General features: G+C 38.4%; 1 protein-coding gene across 2 annotated transcripts in view; it reads left to right on the forward strand.

The window, feature by feature from the left end:
* Positions 1-23,304, forward strand: part of ACER3 (alkaline ceramidase 3) — a 184,772-nt gene that overhangs the window by 118,735 nt on the left and 42,733 nt on the right. For both annotated transcript variants that reach the window (XM_019449899.2, XM_019449901.2), the window contains 3 exons: positions 12,544-12,596; positions 14,803-14,884; positions 19,536-19,571. In XM_019449899.2, the coding sequence (XP_019305444.1) occupies positions 12,544-12,596; positions 14,803-14,884; positions 19,536-19,571 (171 nt within the window). The remainder of the gene's footprint in view (positions 1-12,543; positions 12,597-14,802; positions 14,885-19,535; positions 19,572-23,304) is intronic.

A 23,304-nucleotide genomic window follows, 5' to 3' on the forward strand; every position in this document is an offset into this window, starting at 1 on the left:
ACCTGATGATGAGTAATGTTGAGCATCTCTTCATGTGTCTGTTAGCCATCTGTATATCTTCTTTGGAGAAATGTCTGTTCATGTCCACTGCCCATTTTCTAATTGGATTGTTGTTTTGGTGTTGAGTTAATATACTTTTGATACTAACCCTTTACCAGATATATCATTTGCAAATATCTTCTCCCATCCAGTAGGTTATCTTTTAGTTTTGTTGGTTGTTTCCTTAGCTGTGCAGAAGCTTTTTGTTTTGATGAAGTCCCAATAGTTTATTTTTGCTTTTGTTTCCCTTGCCTTAGGGGACATATCTAGAAAAATGTTGCTATGGCCGATACCGCCTGTGTTCTCTTCTAGGATTTTTATGGTTTCAGGTTCCACATTCAGTTGTTTAATCCATTTTGAGTTTATTTTTGTGTATGGTGTAGGAAGTGGTCCAGTTTTGTGGGTTTTTTTGTTTTGTTTTGTTTTTTTGCATGTAGTTGTCCAGTTTTCCCAGCACCAGTTGGAAGAGATTGTCTTTTTCCCCATTGTAGATTCTTGTCTCCTTTGTCATAGATTAATTGACTGTATGATCCTGGGTTTATTTCTGGGCTCTCTATTCTGTACCATTGCTCTATGTGTCTTTTTTGGGGGTGGGGGCAGTACCATACTGTTTTGATTACTACAGCTTCATAGCATATCTTGAAATCTGGAATTGTGATGCCTCCAGTTTTGTTCTTTTTTTTTTTTTTTTTTTTCAAGATTGCTTTGGCCATTCAGGGTCTTTTGTGGTTCCATACAAATTTCAGGATTATTTGTTCTAGTTCTGTGAAAACTGCTATTGCTATTTTGATAGAGATAGAGATCACTTTGGGTGATCTTTGGGTAGTATGGGTAGTATGGACATTTTAATAGCATTTGTTCTCCTGATTCTTTAATCCGTTTTAAGTTCATTTTTTTTATATGGTGTGAGGTCAAGGTCTAGCTTCATTCTTTTGCACGTGGATATCCAGTTGCCCTAGAATCATTTGTTGAAAAGACTATTCTTTTGACATTGGATTTTCTTGGCACCCCTGCCTAAAATCAAACAATCATAAATGTATGAATTTATTTCTTGACTCTCAGTTTAACTCTCAGTTCTGTTCCATTGGTCTATGTCTGTACTTGTACTAGTATCACACAGCCTTGATTACTATAGATTTGTAAATTTTGAAATCAGGAGCTGTGAGTCCTCCAGATTTGTTGTTGTTCTTCTTTCTCTTTGGGGAGAGAGAGAGACCATGCACGTGCACAAGTGCACAAGTGCACGGGCAGGGGGTGAAGGGCGGAGGGGGAGAGAGAGAATCTTAAGCAGGCTCCATGCTCAGCATGTAGCCTGACACAAGGCTTGATCCCATAACCCCGGGATCACAACCCAAGCCAAACTCAAGAGTTGGATGCTCAACTAACTGAGCCACCCAGGTGCCCCTGTTCTTGTTTTTAAAAACTGTTTAAACTATTCTGGGTCCCTTGCATTTCCATGTGAATTTTAGGATCAGATTATCAATTTCTGCAAAAATTAGCTGGGACTTTGAAAGGGATTCCATTGAATCCACAGATCACTTTGGAGAGTATTGCTTTCTTTAATAGTGTCTTCTAATCCTTGAACATAGGATGTCTTCCCATTTAGTTAAGTCTTTAATTTCTTTCAGTGATATTTTATAGTTAGTGTGTAAGTCTTGACTTCTTTGTTAAATGTATTCATTCATAAGTAATGTATTTTTTGATGCTATTGTAAATAGAATTTTCTTAATTTCATTTTTATTTCTCATGCTAATTTATAGAAATAACAATGATTTTTGCATATTCTTGTATCCCGCAGCACTGCTGAACTTTTTTTTTTTTACCTACCTAGTAGTTTTTTGTGTATGCATATGTGGATTTGTTAGGGTTTCCTGAATACAAGATCGTGTCATATACAAATATAGTTTTATATCTTACTTATCGATTGGATGCCTTTTACTTATTTTTCTTGCCTAATTTCCCTGAATAGAACTTCTAGTACACTGTTGAATAGAAGTGGAAAGAGCAGACATCCTTGTTTTGCTCCTGATCTTAGGAAGAAAGCTTTTAGTTTTTCATCATTAGTTATAATGTTGGCTGGGGTTTTGTGTGAATGCTCTTTATTAGGCTGAGGGAGTTCCCATTCTATTCCTAGTTTGCTGAGTGTTTTTATCATGAAAAGATGTTGGCATTTTCAAATATTTTTTTTCTGAATCTCTTGAGATGACCATGTGGTTTTTCTCCTTTATTATATTAGTATAGTCTAGTACATTGATTGATTCTCCTGTGTTGAACCAATCTTGCATTCCTGTGATAAATTTCATTTGGTCAAGGCATATAATCCAAGCGAATATCTTTGTAAGAAACATACACTAAAGTACTTGGGAGTAATGGAACCTCATGTCAGCAACTTATTCAAATGGTTCAGAGAGAGTAAAGTTCTTTGTACTTCCCTTCAAACTTTTCTGTACCCTGAAGTTGTTTTAATTTTTTTTTTAAAGAAAAACATTGTACATGTTCTTTGACCCAGTAATTGTACTCCTACATATACGTATACATCCTAAAAAGTAATCAAAGATAGGGAAAAGATGTTTTACAAGCGTGTTACACATGTGACAGTGTTACACATGATACAGTTTTTAAATGATCTAAATATTTAACAAAAAGGAGACTGTTACATATACTATGATATAACTATGTGTTGAAGTGTACTATAGCCATTTAAAATAATATTTTGATGGGCGCCTGGCTGGCTCAGTCCGTAGAGCATGTGACTCTTGATCTCAGGGTGTGAGTTCAAGTACATTGGGCATAAAGGTTACTTAAAAAAAATAAAATAAAGAAAAAATGATCTCTGTTTGAGTGTCTTTTTTTTTTAATGTTTCTTCATTTATTTTGAGGGAGAGAGAGCGTGGGCACGCGGGGTTTGGGGCAGAGAGAAAGAGGGAGAGAGAATCCTATGCAGTCTCCACGCTGTCAGCCCAGAGCCCCTGTGGGGCTCAATCTCACAAACTGTGAGATCATGACCTGAGCTGAAATCAAGAGTCAGATGCTTAACCAACTGAGCCACACAGGTGCCCCTCTGATTGAATATCTTTAAAAATTAAATAAATAATATTTTGAAGACCAGTAAAATGGGAAACTGTCATAAAGACAAAACTTTGTGTAATGTAAAATCAATCTTATAAACAATAGAAAAAAGACTGGAAGGAAGTACATTTTGCTTTATTTCTTTTCCCTTTTTACAAAGTTTGTAATCTGTGGCCCAAAATTACAGTAACTCCCACCCACCCATATAAATATTCTCAATATTGCCCCTTGCTTCCTGAGCAGTATTCAACCCAGATCAAGCTAAGTTATCTGCATATCCTGTGCCTGAACTGAGTAACTAAACATTGCTCATAGAAATTATATCCCTTTGTTAAATTATCTCACTTTTAAATTATTTTTTTTTAATGTTTATTCATTTTTGAGAGAGAGAGAGACAGAGCGTGAGCAGGGGAGGGGCAGAGAGAGAGGGAGACACAGAATCCAAAGCAGGCTCCAGGCTCTGAGCTGTCAGCACAGAGCCTGACACGGGGCTCGAACTCACAGACCGTCAGATTACGACCTGAGCCAAAGTCAGTGCTTAAGCGAGTGAGCCACCCAGCCACCCCCTCACTTTTAAATTATTGAACGAAAACTCAAATAGCCACTCAGTGCCATAAGACAGTACCATTACATTTCCCTGACAATTTCCATTTCTGTTCTTCAGAACTGTTATTTCATACTTGTCCCTCTTTCTTTTTTGGATTTCTTTTTATATCTTTTTTGCCTCGTTTCCCCTTCTCCTCACTAATATCTTCAGTATTTCACCAAAAATATAGAAGAAATCAGTAAGAAACATCCTCATGTTTCTACCACGATCATCTTCCTCCTGTTTTTGTGGGAGAAATGTTCCAACTCCTATCAAAGGCCAGTCTCCCCTCCCACCTCCTCAAAGACTCATACCTGCAGTTATAAACTCCATCCCAGTCTCTGGCTCCACCATGGTCTTTAGAAAGTCACTACACTGGTTCACTGCTATCTGCATACAAACATACTCAAATAACTCCCATCTTTTAAAAATTACTCTTCCCTTGACCCTGTGTCCAGCCCCAGCTGTTGAATCATGTTTTGGCTCCCTTTCACATCAAAACCACTCGAGTGTCTTTGCTCTCTCTACACTTACCTCCCTCTGTTTTGCTCTCATTACAGTTAGGTATTTTCTTCCCTTCATTTCACAGAAACTGCTGTTGTCAAGGTCACCAGTCACCTTCATCTTGCCAAATCCAGTAGATACATTTCTATCTTATCATTTGACCTCTCCATAGCATTCTACACGATATTTGCTTTTTTCTTTGTGAAATACTTCTCTTGACTTTCCAGTTTTCCTTTATGTAAAAGGAAACTCCCTTATTCTTTTTCCTTACCTCACTGGACATCATGTAAGCTATCACCATCTTATTTCTTGGCTACTGCAGTAGTCAACAGTTGCCCCTACAACCATCCAAGGTAGTCTTTAACATTTTAGATCATACCATTCTTCTGCTTAAAGCTCTCCAAGGCATCCCTTTGCACTTCAGGTGAAATTTCAGTTCTCTACTATGGCCTGCATGATCTGGCCCTGGTCTAGTTCTCTAACTTCAGTTTTTACTGTTCCTCTGCATTGTTTACTGCACTCCAGCCATACTGGCCTTACTGTTCTTCAGACACTGCCTCATGGCCTTTGTGATTGCTGTTTCCTCTGCTGCAAAACTTTTCTCTCATATCTTTGCATGTCTGCTTCCTTCTGGCTCCTCAGTGCAAATGTTACCTACTCAGATATGCCTTTTATAACCACTTTATGTAGAGCAGTCCTTTCCACAAGTGACATTTACTTTATTCTTTTCATAGCACTTATCACCATTTGAATTTACCTTATTTGTAGTCTTCAACTAGAATGTAAACTTCTTGACAGCAGAGATTTCACTTATCTTAAATTCCACTGGACTTTAGCATATAGACTAGTGCTGGCACATGGCATGTGCCCAATAAATATGTAAATGGAAGGGAAGAAGGGAATGAGGAAGGAAGGAAGGAAGGAAGGAAGGATGGAAAGAAAGAAGGAAGGACATTTAACCACATGAGTGAATAACTAAAGAGATGCACTGAAGTATTAAATAGTAGTTATCCATGGATTATGTATGGGATCATAGAGAATTATATTTCATTTCTGTGTTTTCCAGATTTCCTATAATGAGCATAAAATACTTTTGCAATAAAGAAAATACATGTTTATGCTTGTTTTAAAAGAAAAGAGACTTTAAAAGACTCCAAAGGTGCTTTGGAGGAATAGTAATGATAATAAGCCAATCTGAATACCCTTCATCCTAAAGCAGACTACCTCCTGTTCTTGGAAGGGGGGGTGGAGGTATTTAATTCAGTTTTGAGTTTTATTTATGTGGCGGATTATTGTGTTTTCCAAAGATGTTAACACCAGTATATCTCATCTCACCCGCTGTTATTACAATGTGACATCGACTGTCTTCAAGAGGTAGGATCTCTGATCCTTGACCTTGAATCTGGGCAGGACTGTGCTATATGACTTCCAAGGGTGAGTCACAAAAGGCGACGAACTTCTTCCTCATCCTCCTGGGATGCTTACCCTGGGAACCCAGCACCTTATGGTAAAGAAGCCAGTCAGCCGTGTGGAAAGGCCATGTATAGATGTTGCTGCCACAGCCTCACCTGAAGTCCCCAGACTGCAGCCAGCATCAACTGCCCAAAATTTGAGTGTGTGAATCTTTAGATGATTCCAGCCCTCAGCCTTTGAGCTGTCCCAGCTGACATTGAGTGAAGGAGAGATGAACTTCTCCCTCCCAGGTCGGCTCAAAATGCATACTAATCAGCAAAGTAAATATTAGTATTTTAAGCCACTGAGTTTTAAGGTGGTTTGCTATACAGTAACAGGTAGCCAGAACAATTTACAAAACATACCTAGTCTAATTCCATGCATACAGCAACCTCTGACATTCCCTTAAGCACATGTTTTCTAAGAACTAGATAAGTTTTAAAATCTCTAGGATCATTCCTGCTGTCCATTCATGCTATTCCTAAAACAGTAACCCTGGAAGGTAGCGTGTGTCTATCACATATATAAAGAAACAACTGGGGCGCCTGGGTGGCTCAGTTGGTTAAGCGTTCGGCTTCGGCTCAGGTCATGATCTCACAGTTAGTGGGTTTGAGCCCCACGTTGGGCTCTGTGCTGACAGGTCAGAGCCTGGAACCTGCTTCAGATTCTGTGTCTCCCTCTCTCTCTCTGCCCCTCCCCCGCTCACATTTTATCTCTCTCTCTCTCTCAAAAATAAACAAACATTTAAAAAATGTAATAAAAACAAAGAAACAAACAGCTGCATGAATGTGCTGAGACAAGGTGAGACTAAGAATCTGAGCGAAGGAAGAAGTAGGCTGTCCTACTGTGTGCTGAATAGATCATGACAATATTCAATTCTGAGGACTGACCTGGCTTGTGTTCAAATGCAAGATACCAGAATGGTGAAAGAACTAAAAATATAGGGGCGCCTGGGTGGCTCAGTTGGTTAATGTGTAACTCTTGATATTGGCTCAGGTCATGATCTCATGGTTGTGAGATTATGCTGACAGCGTAGAGCCTGCTTGGGATTCTCTCTCTCTGCCCCTCCCCTATTTGTGCCCCCCCCCCACCTTCTCTTTCTCCCTCTCTCTTAATAAATAAATAGAATTTAAAAAAATAGAACTAAAAATCTAGTCCTGATGCTTGAGGAGAAGGAACTGAGCATATTTAGCCTGAAGAAGAGAAGACATGCCCAGTTCCTCCAACTCAGCTGTACATAGCAGATTCTCTCAGTTCTCTGCATTTTTCATGTCTGGCCCTGTTGCACTTCCTTCTCTCCCATGGACAATTCCTGTTCGTCCTTTAAAGTCTCAGCCAAAGCAGCAGCTCCTCTAGGAGGTCTTCCACGGCCCCAGGGTAGGATATGTACCCTTCATATGTTCTTTCACAGCACTCTGTGCTTCTCTGTTACTTCCCTTATCTGTTGTCTCATAAATATATTTATGTGTTTTTCTTTTCTATCATAATGTGAGTTACCCAAGAGCAGGAACTGTCTCTGTTGACCTTGGTATATCCCCTACATAAATGTTTTATGAATCAGTGTTTGAAGGGTTGACATATTGAAGAGGATTAGATTTATTCTTTGTGGTTCTAGTGGGGTTAAAGATAAAGAGACACCTTGGTCAACATAGAGAAAAATTTCTGAGCCAGTAGATGATAAGAGCTGCCTTCGGAGATCTTGACTTCTCTGTCCTTATGCCCAAGCATAAGCTGGACAAACACTTTCATTAGTTCAAAAATTGGTACCTGGGCAACAGATATGCATAGGTAAAAATGATATAGTCCTTTCCTCAAGGAATCTGTGGTCTAGTAGTGAAGGTAATATGCTAGTGAGTGCAGTGGTAAAGGGGCATACAGGATGCTATGGAAATGGAAAGAGAAATTTTTTAGGGGAAGTAGGTCAGCAAAGGGGTTTCACGCAAATGACTCAGACACGTTTGAGTTGCATGTTCAAGGATGGGTAGGAATTTGCCAGGCCATCTAGAACCCACAGAGTTGAGTTTGTCTGGCATCTCGGGGCACTGCAATTAATACACTGTAGCCATGGATGGAGTGGGAATATGTGGTAATGATGGCCATAGTGCTACCAGTGACAATAGGTAACATTTGTTACATTATTGAGCACCTGCTCTGGGCAGCCTTGAACTAAATGGTAAGAGATGTGTTTTGGGAAACTAACCAGAGGCCAAATCTAAGCCTCTTGAACTTTATCCCCTATAAGCCATTAATAGATTTGGAGCAGAGGTGGGACACACTTTGATTTGCGTATCAACTTAATTGTTGGTAAGATTGTTACCAAGGTAACAGCATTGGAATGGACCAGATAGCCTTTGAACCTGAGATTGTAGATTCTGTGCTTTATCATTGCTATAATACTACTTTATCAACTTTGGGGACCGATTGGACAGATGCCTTATTTCTTGCCCCTTTTGTTCTACAAAGATGTGGTTTTATGTGCTTGCCTATCTGTGCAGAAATGATACATGACCCAATTCCCCAATGATTTAGGAAGGAAGAATCATCGGTATTAAAGGGCTTTTTTAAACAGCGTCCCTATCTCTCTAATTTAAATACAAAATGATTGTGAATATTCCTTGAAGATTCCCTGTCTTGTCTCCTTTCAGGATAAATTTGGCTTAACTATGGTAGGCCATCATTTTTTATGCACAGTCACTGAAGCAACATAAGAAATGATAGTGTTGTACTTCACTCATATGTGGAATTTAAGATACAAAACAGATGAACACAAGGGAAGGGAAGCAAAAGTAATATAAAAACAGGGAGGGGGACAAAACATAAGAGACTGTTAAATATAAAGAACAAACAGTTGCTGAAGGGGTTGTGGGCAAGGGGATGGGCTAAATGGGTAAGGGGCATTAAGGAAGACACTTGTTGGGATGAACACTGGGTGTTATACATGGGGGATGAATCAGTGGAATTTATTCCTGAAATCGTTATTTCAGGCTATTTCAGGCTACTATAGGCTAACTAACTTGGATGTAAATTAAAAAATTAAAATTAAAAAAAAGAAATGATAGGGTTGCCACTGAGCTGACCCTGGTGGTCAATGAACAATTTCACCAGCTTGTTATAGCTGTAAGAGAAATTGGAGGCCTAGTCTCTACTTCTGCCTACACTGGGCACAAGCAGATATTGACAGTTCTGTCTTACTGTCTTAAGAACAATTTGGAGCTTGGATGGTATTTTCTTTAGATTTATTATTGCCAGGTGGCTCTTGGGCTCCAGTTCCAATTCTACTACCACTTTGCTGGCTGTTTGAGCATAGATATGCCACTTAATTTTGCTGAGCTTTTGTTTCTTCATCTATCTAATGGATTTAATAATAACCTATAGGAGTATTGTGAGGATCAGTTGATTGGCATTTGTGAAAGTGTCATCATAGGATCTGGTAAATAAGTATTTCATAAGTAATAGTTTCCTTCCTTTTTCTTTAGCTAGTCAGAGTGCCTGAAACCACCATTATGGATTCATTGTTAGTGATTCATTCCTTTGAGTACTATTATGTGTGCCTCAGTGAAGGGTAATATTGTAAGCTATGACTAACTCCTTTCTCATGATTAATGTGTCACATACTTTCGGCGACTAGCCAAAAGCAATGCATTTGGGACTGGGTTTGAGAAAAACATTAGAGGAGTAGAGACACTAGTAGAGGACTTCAAATGAAAAGTGCAAAGTACCAAAGAATAATTTAGAATCATAGAATTTTAATATTAGAAGAGATTTTTAGGTATTCTCTACTGAGCATATATGATTGATAGTGGAAAAAAATAGATGCTAGTATAAAAAAAGTATTCATCTTTTTCTCATAAGTAAAAAAAAATAAATTTCTCATACTTATCCTAGAAAACAAAACCAAAGAAATGTTTGTTCATCTATAATTTTCCTTATAATACAAAAACAAAAATAGCTTACATGCTATTGTAAATAATACATGTTCTGGTTATAAATATTACCCTTCTTTCTCCTTTGCTCCCTATCTCAATGAATGGAAATGCCTTCCACTGAAAGCCCAAGCTAAAAACCTGTGATTCATCTTTAATTTCTTCTGCTTTCTCACTACTGGAAACACTGAAAGCTCTTGATTCAACTTCCAGAGTAGCTCTCAAATACGTCTACCTCTAGCTGTCTGCACAGCCACGATCTTAATCCATCATCCCCAGTCCCCATTTCTGTAACTGTTTCCTAATTGGTGTCCCTGCCTCCCCCATCCATTTGTCATACCAGAAGACAAATACTGTTCCTACAAACAAAACTAATTGTTTCCATTCTTTGAGCAGTGTTTGCTAGGCTTTGTACAAGTGTCAGAAATGAGATGTGTAAAATACAGTCCCTGGTCTCCAGAAGGCGTGTCACTTTTTAAACATCTTTAATACTTGCCATAAGTCAGGCTCACAGGCTGTGATCTGGCCTCTGCCTACCTCTTCAGACTCCTCTTCAGACACACACCCTGCTATCCTGGAACTCTGTGTTCTTTACCCGTCATAATTTTGCTACTTATGGCTTTGAAATAGGACTTTCATATTTGTGCTACCCAGATTTTAAAATCCATGCCCTAATCACCACAGCCACGTACCAGATAGCTCCTAGCCCCTAGAGCCTGCTGAAATTATTCAAATTAGCCAATGCTAAGCCTGCTTACCCTCCCTTACTTTGCCTTTCTCTGGGAAACCACAATAAGGGTTGTCACCTATGCTTTCCCCTTGCTCGTTGTGCCTCCTGACTGATGGTGGCGCTTTCCCTTGTTGCCCTGCTTGGCATGGCATGCCCCCTCTTAGGAACTGTGAATAACAAACTGTCTTTTCCGTGGCAGTCATCTCCTGATCTGTTGGCCTCACCATATCTGAAAAATAATAAAACCTATATTTTAAACACACTACCACCACCACTATAGAGTGAATTGTGTCCCCTCATATATTGAATCTCTAGAACCGTGTGTGACAATATTTGGAGATGGGACCTTAAGATGGTCATTAGGTTTAGATGAGGTTATGAGGATGGGGTTTTCCTGATGGGATTAGTGTCCTTCTAAGAAGAGACCAGAGAACTTGCTCTCTGTTGCCCTTTCCCATGTGAGGTTACAGAGAAGGCAGCCATCTGCAAGTCAAGAAGAGAACTTTCACCAAGTACCAAATCTGCCAGTATCATCATCTTGGACCTCCCAACCTCCAGAGCTGTGAGGAATAAATTCTGTTGTTTTAGCTACCCAGTCTAAGGTATTGCTATAACAGCCCAAGCTCATGAAGACAGCCACTTAGTTTAAATCTTTTCAGTGGCTGGGGCGTCTCGGTGGCTCAGTCAGTTAAGTGTCCGACTTCAGCTCAGGTCATGATCTCACTGTGTATGAGTTCAAGCCCTGTGTCGGGCTCTGTGCTGACAGCTCAGAGCCTGGAGCCTGCTTTGGATTCTGTGTCTCCCTCTCTACTCACACTCTGTTTATCTCTCTCTCTCTCTCTCTCTCAAAAAATAAACATTAAAAAAAAAAAATCCCTTTCAGCCTAAAACACTTGCCTGATCTATTTGCTGCTTATCTCTCCAGCCTCATTTCATATCCTTTCTCTTCATCATTAATTAAGCTTCAATCGCAATGAACATTTTTCATTTCTTGAAATCCCTTTCCCACAACAGGACCTTTGCACATTATATTTCCACTGCTTACGGGTTCTCCTCTTTCCCTCAGTCCCTCTTCATCTTACTCATATCTGCGTATTTTCTAGGTCTCAGGTTATGTATCACTCCTGTAAGGAAAATCTTTATGACTCTTATGGTTGTCAAAACGGAATCTTTATATTTAATCACATGTTTTTCATTCCCTCCACCTCACTAGAATGTGAATCCCTCAAAGGCATTGACTATGTCTTGTTTTCATTATATGCTCAACAACTAAATTCTATAGGATTGGTTTAAGGATTAGAAACAACCTATCTGCAACATTTAGCTTAGTGTGTAGCTTGTAGTTTAATACGTAATAGTTATAATTATTATTGCTAATAATAATATTTTTCAGAAACATAGGTTACTTAGATTAACCGAATGACTTTCCCAGCCATTAATATCCCTTCTTAATGTATATTAGTGGACATTTTATCCATCTTAGAAGTGTTCTAGGAAAAGGGAAAATGCAAAAGAACATTGTTAGGACCCACACCCCTATAGATGATAGACATCTGTCTTTCCTGGAAGTATGATAACATAGTTTGTGGTACTGAACTGATCTGAGCTGCCTAGTGAGTCAGGCATCCTATTTAGGTGTGTACATTAGGATAGATGGATGGATAAGCTTGTTTGTTCAGCAACAACAAACCAACCCCCATAAGCAGAGGGCAGAGAAAGGCAGAAGAAAGAGGCAGGCCACTCCAGGTTGGTAGTTGGCAGTTTTAATAGGCAGAGAGTACTTACATACGAGGCTTGTCTTGGGTGGCAGTAATGGGTCTCCCCACCTGCCCACCGAATCTTAAACATTCATAAAGAGGCCTTAGTTAGGTTCAGTAAGGTATACCTTGCAGGTGTTTTCAACAGCACATCACTATCTCAAGGGTACCACATCATTGTCTAAGTCTATGTCCTTGGAACTGCCTCTGGGAGCAAGAAAAGCAGAAGTCCTATTCCAAGGATGGGTGGAGGTGAAGAGCCCCCAATTGCCCAGGTCCAGTTCACAGGTCAACCAACGGTCACTTCCTTTCAATGGCCTTCCCCAACACTCGGAGTAAATAAGATGTTAAATATATGAAAGAATTAGTAAAAGATATTAGATAATAAGAGGTGACTATCATAATCATTCTGACGTTTTATTTTTATTTGCATAATAATTGCACCTCTACAATATTCAAGTGCTCTTTCTTTGTTTCTTATAGCTATTGGATGAACTCCCAATGATTTACAGCTGTTGTATATTTGTGTACTGCATGTAAGTACTTAACGTTTAAAATTCAGTTGTTTGATATATTTTAAAATTCATATTCACTTCATACTGAATTAAGTAATATAGTTAACCCTGTTATATTACTGGGAGGTTGTAATAGTGTAAAAGGTTCTAACTTCTGTGATCTTCATGTAAAGTATAATATCTGGGAAGTTATAATAATGTTGTTTATTAATTTTATGATCTCATAAAAGTTTAGATAGACTCTTACTTAAATTTGACTTGCATAGTCTGCCTTTCCTTGAGTTATGAGTGTATACAAATTTATTTTTTTTTAATTTTTTTAGTGTTTATTTATTTTTGAGAGAGAGAGAGAGAAACAGAGTGTGGGCAGGGAAGGAAGAGAGAGAGAGGGGGAGACAGAGAATCGATCCGAAGCAAGCTCCAGGCTCTGAGCTGTCAGCACAGAGCCCGACGCAGGGCCTGAACTCACAAACCACAAGATCATGACCTGAGCCGAAGTTGGACATTTAACCGGCTGAGCCACCCAGGCGCCCGTACAAATTTATTTTTATTTAAAAATTTTTTAAGTTTATTAGAGAGCACGGGGGAGGGGCAGAGAGAGAGGGAGAGAGAGAGAATCCTAAGCAGGCTTCATGCTGAGAGTATGGAACTCCATCTCATGGACCCGTGAGATCATGACCTGAGCCAAAATCAAGAGTCAGACGCATAACCAACTGAGCCACCCAGGCACCCTGAATGTATACAAATTAGGTAAAAATTTTATATAATGTGCCATAAAAATAATATTTATGTCCTTTGTACCTGTAATTGTGCTAGGCAGTGTAAAAGCCATCTCTAATTCTCTCAGTTGTGCAAGGTAAATTGGTATTATCCTCATTTTATAGATGATGAAGTAAAGCACAGATTTAGTAACTTTTCTAAGGACATAAGCCGAGCTTCTGCTTAGGTGACTTGCCTAAGCTGTGTAGTGGTAAGTGTCAGAGTTGGAAATTGAACTACAAGTTTAATAACCTTGCCTTCTAAGTATGCCTTCAGTTCCCTAGCACTAGTACTTAAAACTTCTCTAAAGCCTTACGTGATGTGTTATCTGGTTCTTTTCGATGTGATCGTCATTGCTAGCTCAAGAATATTTTCTTCTAAAGATATCTAAAAATCAGAATCATTTGAGAAAATATATTATTAAAAAGAGCTCATCTGAATTTTTTTCTGTAAAGGGACAGATAGTAATTATTTTAGGTTTTGTGGGCCTGTGGTCTCTGTTGATCTTCATCTCTACTTGTGTAGTGTTGAAGCTACAGGCACCCTGATAATAGGTAGACAAATGCTTGTGACTGTGTTATTTACCCAAAAAGAGCTTGAGCCTTTGGGCGGTAGTTTGCTGCTCCTGATCTAGAAAAACACCTTCAGGTGAGCTTTTTTTAATAAGTCATCAAGTAACAGAACTTAAAGGTAAAAGAGATCTTAGAAATAATGTGGCCCAGGGCTGCCTGGGTGGCTCAGTTGATTAAGTGAGCCTAGTGATTAGATACATGAGAAAAAGATTTTATCCCTGCACACGAGTTGTTCACAATCTGGTTGAGGAGACTGGTAAAAGAAACCATTATAATACAGTGATATTTTCTGTAATAGCGTGCCTTAGTCAGAATGGCTCACAAGATTTAGAAACCTACCCAAGCCGGCTTGAGCTCAGAGAGATTTATCTTTTTTAGGGACATGAGGAAATAGATGAAACATAATAGCAGGAAGTATAGCCTGGCTACAACTCAAGGGCAGATTCTGTCTCCCGCTCTTCTCCCCATTCCTTCTTCACATGGTCTCAAGTCTTTGAATCTGCTTTATTTTTCTCTCCATGCAGATCACTTCTCTGCTCATTCATCTTCTTGTTCATTCAATTTAGCTGCCCAAATACCAGCATCAGATTTTCAATCCATAAGCCTTTATACTTGGATTCTGTACACTTAATTGTTTCAGTCTCTGGCTCCCAAGCTCCCAAGTTTTCAGGAGAGAGCCTCTCATTGTTCCAATTTAAGCCAGGTGCCTACTCCTGATTCACCCAGCGTCTTGGCGGAAGTGCAAATAGGCAGTGCAAATTCTCTAAGATGAGAGTTTGGGAGGAAATGGGGGCATCGCTGGATCCAGAGATGTGTATACAAGCGTTAAAACAGCATTCTATTTGTTTTCCTAGTTACATATTCTAAAACAAGTTTCTTTCTCTATTTTTTTAAAGGTTTGAATGTTTCAAGATGAAGAACTCTGTAAACTACCATCTGCTTTTTATCTTAGTTCTTTTCAGTTTAATAGTAACCACAGTAAGTCATATTTTGTTTCTAAGAGATTAAGCATGTGAACCAGCCATGTGCGGAGTTTGGCACATTTTACTTCTAGTGTTTGCTTCATGCTGTTCAAACTGAAATGTTTCTGCACAAAACTCACAGATACTGTTTCTTTATCTCCTGTTTAGGTGTTATTTCTCAACAAAAAGTTGAAACAACTTTTTAAAAATCGGTTTGTTTGTTTGTTTATTTATTTGAAGGGAGAAAAAGTCAAAGGGCAAATATTTAGTAGCAATGGGGAAAGAATTAACTTTTTTTCATGGATGGACATAGTACCTCCCATTTGTTAAAAGAAAGTGATTGATTCTGCTCTGTTGGGCCTACTGTGACTACTTTAATGGTTAACCTTTTCCTGATAATGAGTTCATGGTCACTTCTCATCCTATCCTAGTGCTTTTTTCCCTCAAGTAAAGTGCATTTTGTATTAAGAGATAATTCATTTCAACAAATGCGAATTGCAAACCTATCATATCAAGCAGTAGAAAATACAAAGACAGCGAAGAAGCAGTTGCTATGCTTAAGGAATACATTCAAGTAGAGAAATCAAAGATGTAAGCACAGAATTGCATCAAAAGATGATGATTACAATAATGATGGTAAGAACTAGTTAAATGATGAGAAGACACATGAATGAAAATTACTTGGGTTTGTCAAGGAAAGCTCCTTTTACCTGGCTTTTAACTGATGGTTAAGAGTTTGCCAGGCCCCTGGGGCAAGAATGTGATGAAGTATTTCTAAACAGACTGTTACATCGTCCCTAGGCATAGAACCTTGGAACATAATAAACTATCATTTTTAAGCGCTTACTATGTGCCAGATACTACACTGAGTACTTCATTTTCTGATTAAATCATTACTACCAGCAGAAACAGGAGAGATTTAATATGGCTAGAGTATATGTTAAGTGGTGATGAGTGAATGAGTCTAGTTAATGAGATAAATGTCAGATTATAAAGACCCTTGTATACACTGGGATTTTTATCTTCAAGGTAATTTGAAGCCATTAACTGATCCATAGCTGAGGAAGAACATGGTTAGTTAGAAAGATGACTGATTTTAGGGGATGGATTAGAGGAATATGAGGCTAGACTCAGGGACTTTTGCATTTGCTTAGGCAAAATATGAGACTCCGACTGAAGTAAAATAGGTGTGGGGATGAAAAGAAGCTGTCACAGGGGCACCTGGCTGGCTCAGTCAGTAAAGCTGCGTGACTCTTGATCTCTGGATTGTCGGTTTGAGCCCTACATTGGGTGTAGAGATTACTTAAAAAAATAAAATCTTAAAAAAGAAAGATGCTGTCATAAATAACAATCCATAAGACTTGTGACCCACTAAGTAGAGGGTGTGGGTATGGGGTAAAAAGAAGGAATTGTCTAGAATGATGCCTCTGTTTACAGCCTGGCCATCGTGGTACATAACAGGTTCTTAACCAAGATGGAAAACTTCAAGGAAGAGCAGATTTTGCAGGAAAGATAATGAGTAGGTTTGTGTCACAGAGTAGAAGTAGATAAATTCAATTTGGAATGTGTTGAGATTGAGATGCCTGATGTTAATGACACCTGAGGCTTATTAACAGGTAGACTGAGCTAAAGATGTGGGTTTGAGAATTGTCAGGGTATGGGAGGTACTAGAAATGCGAGGACAGATGAACTGGCACAGATAGCATGAACCATTAAAATTACCAAAGATGCAACCCTATGGAACGCTTTTTTTTTTTTTGACAGAGATAAACAAGAGTATACATTTATGGTACTTTACCCTAAAAGTTCTAAAAGTTACAGTTGATTTGTCTATTTGACATTCACATCCTGTCACTATGCAAACTTTCATAACGCCTAAGGATTTCAATGAGTCAACACTTTAAAAATAAAAGTTTTATACATTCAAGGTGTACAGCATGATGATTTGATATGCATAGTGAAATGATTACTATAGGCAAACTAATTAACATAGCTTCTCACATAGTTGCCGTGTGTGTGTGTGTGTGTGTGTGTGTGAGAGAGAGAGAGAGAGAGAGAGAGAGAGAGAGAGAGAGAGAGAGAAGACCACCTGAAATCTGTTTTCTTAGCAAAGTGCCAGTATTCAGCCCAGTATTAGGTATAATCACCATGCTGTACATGGGAACACTGACATTTGAGAGTCAGGTAGAAGAAATGGAGCCAGCAAAGGAAACTGAGAACAAGTAGTCAGAAACATAGGCAAACTAGAGAGCCTAATATCACAAAGTATGAAGAGATTTCCAGAAGGAGTAACAGTATTAGTTGCCACTGAGAGGTTGAGTAAAATAAGATTGAAGTTTGACCCATAAAAATTTCAATTAAAAGACCAAGTAACCATAATAAGCATACTGTCAGCAATAGATTGATGGAGGCAGAAGTTAGATTATCAGTGAGCTGAGAAGGTGAATAGAAGGTTGAAAGAACAGATACACTATTTTCTTATGCTTCTACACTGCCCTGCACTGTCCTTGCATAAACTACATACTCCTTGATTGTGAGAAAATCCTAGTGTTTCAGAGATGAAAGGAAATCTTTTTATTGTAAAAAAGAAGAGAACAAAGTCCAGAGAGTGTTAATGACTTACTTGTCTGGCCAGCCAAGTTCATACGGAAAATTGGTGGCAGAGTTAAGACTGGACCACTTTCTTTTTTTTTTTTTTTTAATTTCTTTTTAATGTTTATTTATTTTTGAGAGAGAGAGAGAGACAGAGCACGAGCAGGGGAGGAGCAGAGAGAAAGGGAGACACAGAATCTGAAACAGGCTCCAGGCTCTGAGCCGTCAGCACAGAGCCCGATGTGGGGCTCGAAGTCACAAACTGTGAGATCATGACCTGAGCCGAAGCCGGACGCTCAACCGACTGAACCACCCAGGTGCCCCAAGACTGGACCACTTTCTAAGTTCGGTGGTTGGAAATACAGGCTTGGGAGTCGGTTAGATCTAAATTTGAACCAACATTTAACTGGGAACCTTGGGCAAGTCACTTGGCAAGTCACAGGCCAAACTTGGGCATTAGTTTTCCTTGTCTGTTCGATGAAGATAATAATAGCATACATTTCATATAGGAAAATTAATACTTGGCACATAGTAAGGACTCCATAATTTTTTTGCCTTAAAAAAAAGTCTTAAAGGGCATGCCCTTTTGCATTTCATTTATTAATAACAATGAGAATATGAAGCTATACAAAGGAAAATTAATATTTTGACAACACATTTCAGAGATAAAAAGCATTCTTCCTTACTGAGTTTAGAGTTACAGATAGATAGTGTCTCATACACATCTTCCTACTAAAGCTGTATGGGTGCTTAAAAGAAATAATCTGCTGTTATTGTAGTGAGGGTAGGAACTTCCTACAGGAATAAGAAATTTTGTAGCCAAATTGTAAAATTACATAAAATTTTGTGAGATCAGCACTATATTAAATGAGGATATAGAGATATCTGCCAAAGAGATATCTGTCAAAGAGATTATTGCCTTGTAGGGGAGAGCAACAAACCAACAAATTACATGATGTTTATACATGGTCAGTGAGGGCCTGAAGGAGGGTGAGTGGCAGCTTCTGCTGAGTGGAGAAGGACCCAGAAAAGACTTCAAGAAAGAGGGATGGTTTGAGCTGAATCTTGGAAGATGAAAGTTTGCGAGCAGGGGAGGATTTCTGAACGAAGTAAAGAGCAGCATGTTTAAAGATCTGGAAGTATTGAAGTAGCACATTTGGGGAAGCTGTACTTTTTGGAGCCTAGGATGAAATAGGGACAAGAGGAGAGCAATGAAGCCGAACAGAAAGTCAGGAGTGAGATCATGGAAGGCTTTGAAATTTGGACTTGTCTTGGAAGTGATGGGAATCGTTCCAGGATTATGATTTGAATTTTGATTACTCTTTACCATGTCATTTTAAAGGCATACTCCTACAGGGCAGTAAATGCATGCTGAATCTTAAACAGGCATTGCACTTAATCACCCACATGACACTGGAACCTAAAACTAGGGTTTGTGTAACTGGGAATGCATCTAGGTGGACGGGTTAGAGGCTTTGGAAGTAAAAGAAAGTACAAGAAATTTGTCATAAATGTATTCAGTTATTGAGCGTGCATTATATGCTGAACACTTTCACGTCTTTTAGCTTATTGTTCCCCACCACTGTTATTCCTATTACCCAGATAAGGAAAAAATGAGTCTTTTGGTTAAGTGAGTCCTTGCTCGAGGTATGTAGCAAGTCAGTGGCAGAGTCTGAAATTGAGCTCCTGTCTTTAACTCCAGTGTTCTTTCTGTTGTAGAAAAAACTGTATTATAGGCATTGTCAGTAGACCCTCTTCAGCCCTTATGAGTAAACTGTGTGCATCTTTGCCCTTCCTTGATGCTGATGCAGAGGCCAAGAAGCCAGAGTAATCCAAAACAGCCTTGAAACATTTAGTTTACCGTGGTCAAACTAGCACTGGGGGAGACCCGCCAGTAGCTACTATCCCTTCTGTGGCATGCCACCTAATCTGACTGGTTTTACATGGCTGGAGTCCGATCTAAGTAACAGGACTAGGAGGCAGGGAGGTTTGGGATTTGCAGAATTACTGGAATAGGTTTTCTTCCCCCTCAGTAACGCACTTCATTCACATGTGTTTCTTTTAATATTTTGTAGGTTTACCTTAAGGTGAAGGAGCCTGTATTCCATCAGGTAAATTAAAAAACTATTAACACTTAATTGTTTAACAGTACTTGCCTGCATTTCATTTCCTTTTCTGGTAAATTATATGCAGATATAATTTCTGAAAATAAAGTGGTAGATGTCCTATGAAAGTATTTAAAACAAACTCAAGTGCCTATAGGATACCAATGCCCAGACCCAGCTGGCTATTGGTAGTCAGTAACACAGGTGCAGTGTTCCTTATAAGCAGAAAAAAACCAGAGAGGATTTATACACATACACATACAAAGTCCTTTTTATGACACTATTTTCTAGAAAAGACAGACTGAAAATTCCTTGAATATTTTCCCCCTAATGCCTATTTTAATGAGTTTTTTGAGGTGGGAGGTTAATTTACATTGAGAAAAGCAAACACAGGAAACTTTGCTATAAGAAATAATGATTTAAGTGCATCCCATAGTGGAACCAGAGTAAAATCAAGTAGTAGACCCTAAATAAAGAGAGCTCTTGTTAATTGAGTGCTACCATGTGCCTGGCACTATGCCCATTACTGCACAGACTCTAATCTTTCCAGCAGTTCTACGAATTAGGGATTATTATTCACATTTTAAGGGAAGTGAGCTCAGAGATATTAAGAATTTGCCCAACAGTTACACAGTTACTAAGGGACAGAGCCAGGATTGTGACCTAGATTTGTTTGACTCTTGTCACCATTCTTTTAAAAAGCCAGCAAACAAACAAACAATACATAAATAAGGACACATTATCAGAAGCCTTGTAATTTTAGAATATTTTGTGCTTATGTAAAAAGTAAGTATTCCTGTAACTTTTTAAACTTCAACTAGATAATAATCATCTAACTGAAATCTGTTTTTTGAAACAAATTCCAAAACCACATTATTTTTCTACAGACAAGCTGCAAGTAGGTGTTATAAGAGAGGACATCTTCACTTTCCTGTTTGTTTGAGCTTAAAGTAGGTCATTATGGAATTACCTCTTTATTTAGAAAGATTTATTGGCACAGCGTAAAGAATGAAGTTTATTTATAAGAAGACTTCGGCTTTTGTAAATTTCTTATTTGTCTTTATAAGAAAGAAAAAACATAGCCACAAAAAAATAAAATTCAGAAATTTGAGGTTAATTTTTGTAAGTTTATGACCATCCATTTTCCATTTTGTGTTTTAGATCTATTTTATACTATGGTTATGTAATAAAAGTATCAAACTATTTGTCTAACTTCCCATGCTGCAACTTTCATGTGTTCTTTTCCCAGTAATAAATTTTTTTCTCTGTGGATAGTGGTATGTATGGATGTATGCTGATAGGGAGGGAGGCGGGATGAAAGCTTATAGTTCTGTGTTTTATCTTAGTCCTTCTCAGGAGAGAAGTAAAGAAATAGAGGAATGCTAGGGTGAAATGGAGAAGTAGTCTGAAGGCAGAAGGCATTCTTTCAACAGATGTCTACTGTGTACCTTCTCAGTGCCAAATACTGAGCTGGAAGTTGGAAATAGAGAAGCAATAGAACAAAAATTTGAAGATAAAGTCAGGCGGACCTGGATTTAAATCTGGTCTCTCCAATTACTAGCTGTATACACTGGACAAGTTACTTAACTTCTTTGAGCTTTGGTTTCCTCATTATTCCACAAATACTTTTTAAGTGCCTTCAATATGCCAGGTATGGTACTAGGTATAAGAGATACACTATTGAAGAAAATAATAAGGTCCCTGCTCTTAAGAGCTCATTATAGTGTGTCTCTAAAATTGGTATAATAATTTCCTAAGGTTGTCTGAGGATTAAATGAGCTAATACAAGGGTGCTCAGTTGGTAGAACATGCGACTCTTGATCTCTGGGTTGTAACTGAGCACTGTGAGGGGTGTAGAGATTACTTAAAAATAAAATCTTTTTAAAAATAAATCAATAAAAAAATGAGATAATGTATATCTCCTACCATGGGAAGTACTCAGTAAATGTTAATTAATATTAATAAACCAAAGCAAATGAGACAGGGTCGCTGGTCTCAAGGAACTCGCTGGTCAGGAAGATAGACTTGTAAAAAAATATTTATAGGGGCCTGGGTGGCTCAGTTGGTTAAGCGTCTGACTTCAGCTCAGGTCATGATCTCACGGTTTATGGGTTTGAGACTCGTGTTGGGCTCTAGGCTGACAGCTCAGAACCTGGAACCTGCTTCAGATTCAGTACCCCCTCTCTCTCTGCCCCTCCCCTGCTTGCACTCTGTCTTTCTCTGTCTCTCAAAACTAAACAAATGCTAAAAAAAAATTTTTTAACATTTATAGTATATACATCTCATAATGTGTAAAAGCAGTGCTAACCAGGGTGCAATCTGTCTGCTTGGGTGACTCAGAATAAGGCTGTAAAATACATCTGTTACATATAGCTGAATTATTTCTTCCTCTTATATTGAAAAGCAAGATAGGGGAGATGGCCCACTATATTTCCTGCTGTTGGTAAAGCTTTATTTGAACAGGCCTTTGTCCCAAAGTCTAATCTAGAATATCCTATGCTGACCTGTTAAGTAATTAGAATTGATTTTCTTCTTTTTACGTGAGCTCTGCACTCAACGTGGGACTTGAACTCACAACCCTGAGATCAAGAGTCACATGCTTCTACCAAATCACCCAGCCAGGCACCCCAGAATTGATATTTTTTATTTATACTTAATGGCTTAAAAAAATCTATCCCTGATTAGTTTCTTGGTGTCATTCTTAAGAAAAGAGAACTGCTTTTTCTGAGAAACTCTGTTTGTCAAAATTTGTAGAGTATCACTCATTCTTTCATATCACTGTTAATATGTACAGAGACTTAGAAAAATGGTTTTGAAATTTGTAATTGGAAAAATTGTTTTGGAATTTGTGACAAAATTTACAGTAAGTCTCAAGATCTTAAAAATAAATGGAAAAAGAGGGAAGAGAGTAATGTTATCTAATCTAAAGGAGCTCTGGCTTGAGTGTTTGGAATCTCGATTTCTTACCACTTTGATGGCTTGAAGTTTGGAATCTTGTATTTTTTTTTAATGTTTGTTTATTTTTGAGAGAGAGAGACAAAGTGCAAGCAGGGGAGGGTCAGAGACAGAGAGAGGAAGACACAAAATCTGAAGCAGGATCCAGGCTCCAGCTGTCAGCACAGAGCCCGACGTGGGGTTCAAACCCACGAACCATGAAATCATGACCTTAGCCTAAGTCAGACACTTAACCGACTGAGTCAGGAATCTGACTCACCCAGGAATCTCAGATTTCTTAACACTTTTGTTATCCATGGACAAATTTCTTGTTGTGCCTATTCTTCAGTGTCTCACCTATAAAATGTTTAAGATAAGGCGAGGGATTATTTCACAAGGATAATATAAAAATAATATACAAGGAAAAGTATAAGGCAATATAATATGACACTAAAAACACATATGAAGAAGTAAGATGACACAGGAAAGTTTCTGTCTATGATAATCACAGAAAGCTTCTAAAAGGAGGTATTTGAGTAGGGCCTAGAGAGATATGTGGGGTATACAATTAGAAGGAAAGAGTTAATAAACACTGTAAAAGTATCTGTCACAGCCAGGATGGTTATCTTGCTAACCAGATTAGCTTCCTTGAGGGAGAGAATACTGATAACAATTCTACTTACTGATTTAAATCCAAAGTGATCCAGACATCTCCAAAAGAGAGCCAAATGCTATTTATTTAATTTGATGGCCTTGCAAAGGGTAATAATAAAATCATATGCCTGCCACATTCAGTAGAAATATT

This window comes from Panthera pardus, unplaced genomic scaffold, assembly GCF_024362965.1.
Source record: "Panthera pardus isolate Hobbes unplaced genomic scaffold, ASM2436296v1 HiC_scaffold_12, whole genome shotgun sequence".
Taxonomy (NCBI): domain Eukaryota; kingdom Metazoa; phylum Chordata; class Mammalia; order Carnivora; family Felidae; genus Panthera; species Panthera pardus.